General features: G+C 44.8%; 1 protein-coding gene and 1 non-coding gene across 3 annotated transcripts; both read left to right on the forward strand.

Annotated features, from left to right (window-relative positions):
* The first annotated feature begins 226 nt into the window (after positions 1-226).
* LOC103109733 (uncharacterized) lies at positions 227-3052 on the forward strand. Of its 2 annotated transcripts, none has more exons than XM_007518848.3 (3): positions 227-556; positions 1564-1704; positions 2947-3052. In XM_007518848.3, the coding sequence occupies exons 1-2, from the start codon at positions 242-244 to the stop codon at positions 1678-1680; spliced, it is 432 nt and encodes a 143-aa protein (XP_007518910.2). In that variant the 5' UTR covers positions 227-241; the 3' UTR covers positions 1681-1704; positions 2947-3052. The 2 variants fall into 2 exon arrangements, with proteins under 2 accessions (XP_007518910.2, XP_060057123.1); XM_060201140.1 differs by having other exon boundaries at positions 1564-1700.
* LOC132541629 (small nucleolar RNA Z39) lies at positions 2783-2845 on the forward strand. Its single transcript, XR_009552759.1, has one exon. It is a non-coding gene; the product is annotated as a small nucleolar RNA Z39 (small nucleolar RNA).
* Positions 3053-5353: the final 2301 nt, after the last annotated feature.

Here is a 5353-nt window from a genome sequence, read left to right on the forward strand (position 1 = left end):
TAACTTGTAATCATGGAAAGAAGTATTTCTTTTTCCTATTTCACAAAGGAACAGTCACTGCAAAAAATATTTCCTTAGAAACAGTCAAAAATCATTGCAGAAACGCACTCTGGACAGAAATTCAAGACAGGAACTGGTATTTGAAGAATTCACTGTTAGTTTAAAAAAAAAAAACAAAAAACACCAGAGCTTCTAACCCCCGCCCCCTCCAAAAATCTAGAGCGAGACTACACTTCCCATAATGCTCAGCGGTCGACAAGGCGCCCAGAAGTTCTTGACTACAATTCCCACAATCCCAAGAGCCCGTCACCTCGACGCGGTTTTCCGGGCGAGGGGGGGAACCGCCCCCTTTCCCATCTTCCCTTTCGGCTCGTGCGCTCCGAGCAGGAACAAGGTCGTTGAGACTCGGGTTTCGGTCGGGCCTCCGCCATTTGTCTTTCTTTGGGTCTCTGCGTTGTTTCGCAGAGCTTCTGACAGCGCTATGCTGGGGCAGAGCATCCGGAGGTTCACGACCTCTGTGGTCCGTAGGAGCCACTATGAGGAGGGCCCAGGGAAGGTTAGTGATGGGGGTCGGGCCCCTGGGGCCCCCCCACGCCCCGACCTTGCGGGAGTCGCCGCCCCGGGCGCGGGGAGGGTCGCGACGGCCGAGTTTGCGCTTCGATTTCTATGGTCGCGGGGCCCGGGCGGCGGCGGACCTGGTTGAGAGCTTCCCTCCACCACCACCACCCCGTCCCAACGCGCAGAAGGACCCGGGTTCGAGCCCCATCCACACCCGTCTCCCCCTTGCGGCCCCCCAGCTGCAGGAGGGGGAAAAGATTTTGTTGCAAAAGTGGTGAAGCCGGGCTGCAGGTGTCTGTCTGTCTGTCAGTCTCCCCTTTCCCACTCAACCTCTGGTGGTTGCAATAAAGAAAGGAAAGATAATAATTTCCAAAAGAAACATGCGACGCCTTTCAAACGAGGCCCAGCCCCGGGCCGAGGTCGTCACCGACTCCGCGGTGACCTTGGGGTGTGGCGGGAGGCCCGGTGGGAAAGGGCGGGACAGACAGACAGAGCGACGGGTCCGGCCGGTGCCATGGACGCACGTGCGCGAGTCTTGAACTTGCTTCTCAATGAGAAAAATAAATCGCGCTCCCAAGGCGGGAACCCCTGAAAACGTACCGGTGTAGCTCGCTCGGTAAAGACAGAAATTTTAATTAATTTATTTATTCATTTTATTGGCTAGGAGACAGAAACTTTGCAAAGACGGGGGGGGGGGGGGGAGATACAGACAGACAGACGCCCACAGTCGTGCTTCACTCACGAAGCTTTTCTTCCCTCCCACCCCCCCCCGCAGGTGGGGACCAGGGGTTTGAACCCGGGTCTCTGTGCACTCAGCCAGGTGTGAACTGTGGTTTAAGGTTCTAGGCGGGTCCTAAGCAGAATGTCTTGATGATGGCCGAGCGTATTCATTCCGTTAACTTATTTATTATTTTTGGGGGGGGGGGGGTCTGTGAAAAATCAAATGCTCTCAAGTTCTAACTTTCTGTTATTTTGGGGTTTTTTTTTTTTCTCCCTTTGCAACAGAATTTGCCCTTTTCCGTGGAAAACAAATGGCGGCTGTTAGTTATGATGACTCTTTACTTGGGATCCGGATTTGCTGCACCTTTCTTCATAGTGAGACACCAGCTGCTTAAGAAATGAGGACTCGGCTCATCTGTGAAGCAGGTGGTGAAAGCACATTTCATGACCGTCGCAAAGCAGCGGCTCTCTCCTTGCCCCTTCCCAGCCCACCCCATCCCTCATGGCATCAATATATCCCTGTGCATACAGAGGCTGTTCATTGCTTCACTTAAATGTAGAGGTGTCATTGGTGGCTACTGGTTTATAACCAAACTTTTTTTTTCTTTTTAATCTTCATTTGATAAGACAGAAACTGGGAGTCTGGCAGTTGCCCAGCAGGTTAAGCACACATGGCACAAAGCACAAGGACCGGCATAAGGACCCCAGTTTCAGCCCCGGCTCCCCACCTGCAGGGGAGTCCTTTCACAGGCTGTGAAGCAGGTCTGCAGGTGTCTAGCCTTCTCTCCCCCTTTCTGTCTTCCCCTCCCCTCTCCATTTCTCTCTGTCTTACCTAACAATGACAGCATCAGTAACAACAGAAATAATAACTACAGCAACAAAAAGGAATAAAATATTAAAAAAAACACAGCCATTGAAATTGAGATGGGAGGGAGAGCAAGAGACAGAGACACCTGCAATACTTGCTTGCGAAGCTTCCCTCCTGCAGTAGGGAGAGCAGGCTTGAATCCAGGTCCTTGAACGTGTTATAATGTGTGCCCCCGCCCAGATAGCTGTTACCCGGCTCAGTAACAGCCGGCGTCTGGGTAGCCTGTGAGATGCACTTTATATCGCAGCTTCCCGGGGTTCCCTGGAGAGCCTCTGAGACTGGCACCAGAAGCTTAGCGCCAGGTCTGTTGGTGAGGGGCCAGGGTCTTTGCGTGGGCAGCCTTCAGGAGCTCGTTCCCAGTGAAAGTCTCCCGAGCTGACTACTAGGACAGAAGTTAGCCGATTTCTCTGACTCTATTTTGCTTAGTTATAACTACAATGGTCCTTTCCTATCACAACGAAATAGCGCATTTGGAAAAGTGGAGGATGTTGCCTTGTGCACCACCTGGGTCTGAGCGCCATATTCTGCCCCGCATATGTGAGCCTGTGATAATTGGAATTCATTCCAAAATAAGGGTTATTTGTCACAGTTTAAAGTGAGGTGGTTCCTCTAAGCCATGCATGTGGTGGACCTTTGGTGCATGTGATGAAGCAAATCAGTATGAATGATGTCATGATACTGTAAACGCTTTCTGATGTGCCAACCATAATCACGTGGACATGGACCATATGAATGAAGTTGTGTTTTCTGTAAAATGAATGCAGTTTTTAATACTTTTTTTTGTCTGTCTTTATTCACAGATATGAAGAGGAACATTTCAAGAAATCTTGTCTCTAAAAAAAACTGAACTCAACATATTAAAAGTATTTGTAAATAAAATGATATGAACCCTCTGCCTCTGAAATATCCAGTTAGTTGAGTGTGCTTTGGGGGTCATATTAATATTGCTTAATTAACTGATTTAGCTTGCTTCTTGGGCTGAAATTTACTTTTTGATTTCTAAGTCAGAACATCGGCAGTGATATTGAATCAAAATGCAAACTTCGGTTGTTCCCCAATGACATTTCAGATTGAAGGAAAAAGATTTTTAGTCCTTTTTTGAAGGACTGCTTAGTTTTTCTCCATGAAGGATCCACCATGGTGGAGAAAACTATAAGAATATGCAGATTAGCTTTTGACTTTTTTTTTCCCCCACTCCTGTTGACCTATAGCTTAAACTTCTAAATTTAATTTTGACCACACTGACCAGTGTTGATCTTAGATGGAATAAAAGTAGGCTGAAATGTGTTGGAAAGCAAGTCAAATATAATACAGAAAAATCTCAGTTCTATCATTTTGAATAGTAGAAATAAGCTAAAGTTAATGGCTCTGATTATTAATAGTTGCAGTGTATCAGATTCATGAGTGATGAAGAAGACGCTTGTTACTTATTACTTAGTCCCTGAGGGTTATCTTAAGTTAGGGGAAAAGGAATCACTTGCTACATTTCAATCCTATTCTGGTAGCTCCTAGGATACATTGGTGTTAGAATGCTGTTTGTTTTCATGTCTTTTCTCTGGAATCTTGTGAAACTGCTGTGACTGGCAGTTTCTAGATTCATTCTTGGGCAGAATCAATTTGGGGCTTAGATTTTATTGAAGTGGAAACAGCACCAAAATTTCCTTCAGTGTGGTGGGTCCTGGGCTCAAACCTGGACCGTGCACATGACAGAGGAATGCATTAAGGGAGTCATTTTACGGCCCTCATCCTTGGCACGATTTTTATAACATTGTGTGCCTCTAGCATTAAAACTGCTAAGTTTCAGGAATCTTTTTTTTTTTTTTTCCTAGTTTATGTGATAGGTGTTGCCTTTTGAGATGCCTTAAAAACCATCTGGCAACTGCTTCTATATGATGTACCTTTATTCTTTACCCAGCCACCCATTGTATTTTTTCCTCTTAATTGAATTTATCTGTTTATGGAGGTTTTTTTTAAGACTTGTTTTTATGGAGTTTTTTTAGACTGTACTTTGGCAAAATTTGAAGCAAAACGGTTGAATTTTTGGCAAGTCTTAAATGAATGACTTCAAATGGGCAGATTAACTCACTTGGATAGACTCTTACTTTGTCATGCTCATTACCCAAGTTGGCACCCGATCTCAGACCATAATGGAGCAAGTTTTTGGCACTATATTGTCTTCACTTGGTCCCTCTTGTCTGAAGTGCGTTGATGCCAATATCAACAACACCCCCCCCCTTTTTTTTTTTTTTTTAGATAGAGAAATCCCAGGAATAATGTTTGACAAGGGTTTAGGAGGGAAAAGTCTGGTTAGACTTGGCTCCCTAAGTACTAGTTTACATGAATGACTATGCTGGGCTAAAAGCAGACCTACGGAGCGAGTGTGGGATCCCTTCAGTGATTTCTATATTGGCCTGAATTGCCACCCACACACTAATTTTTAAAAATTGAATCTTGAATCTGCCACTTAAAATAGAAGATTCCCATTTTGTAAGTTCTCTTTTAAACTACTTGCCTGTGAAACTAAAGGCCAAAGTGTTATGTATGTGCTTTCATGATTCCAGGATACCTGTGTAGGGATTTGGAGAATTGTCAAGAATTCAGCATTTATATATGTAAATATCTAGGCACTATTCTGTATACTATACCACTCTGAAAGCTACAAAGTGAGCAGTCTTGCCAACCCAGTTTCAGGTGTACATCACAAAGTAACATCCGGGGTGGGGGAAATAGCATAATGGTTATGCAAACAGACTCTCATGCCTGAGGCTCCAAAGTCCCAGGTTCAATCCCCCATACCACCATAAACCAGAGCTGAGCAGTGCTCTGGTATTTCTCTCTGTGTCTCTCTCTGTCTGTATCTCTCTCAAAAATAAAATAAATAAAAAATATTAAAAAAAAAAAAAAAAAGTACAAAGTAACATCCGTACAGACTTCTACAACATCATCACTTAAGTCCAATGAGACGCTTCACCATACGGTAGGCCCCGTTGTACGTGTCTGGCTCACCCTCCTACCTGCCTTGCCTGCTGATAACCACAAATTTAAGCTCACAGTCTAAGAGTTTATGCTTTATTTACTGCACTCATTCGTCTTGTGTATCACATAAGAGTGAAATATTGTTTGTCTTGTTCCACCTGATTTATTTCATTAAGTATAAAAGGCAAAATGCAGCTTTAAAAGGAAAGCATTCAAAACAGCAAAAGCATG

The sequence above is a fragment of the Erinaceus europaeus genome, chromosome 11, assembly GCF_950295315.1.
Source record: "Erinaceus europaeus chromosome 11, mEriEur2.1, whole genome shotgun sequence".
Lineage (NCBI taxonomy): Eukaryota > Metazoa > Chordata > Mammalia > Eulipotyphla > Erinaceidae > Erinaceus > Erinaceus europaeus.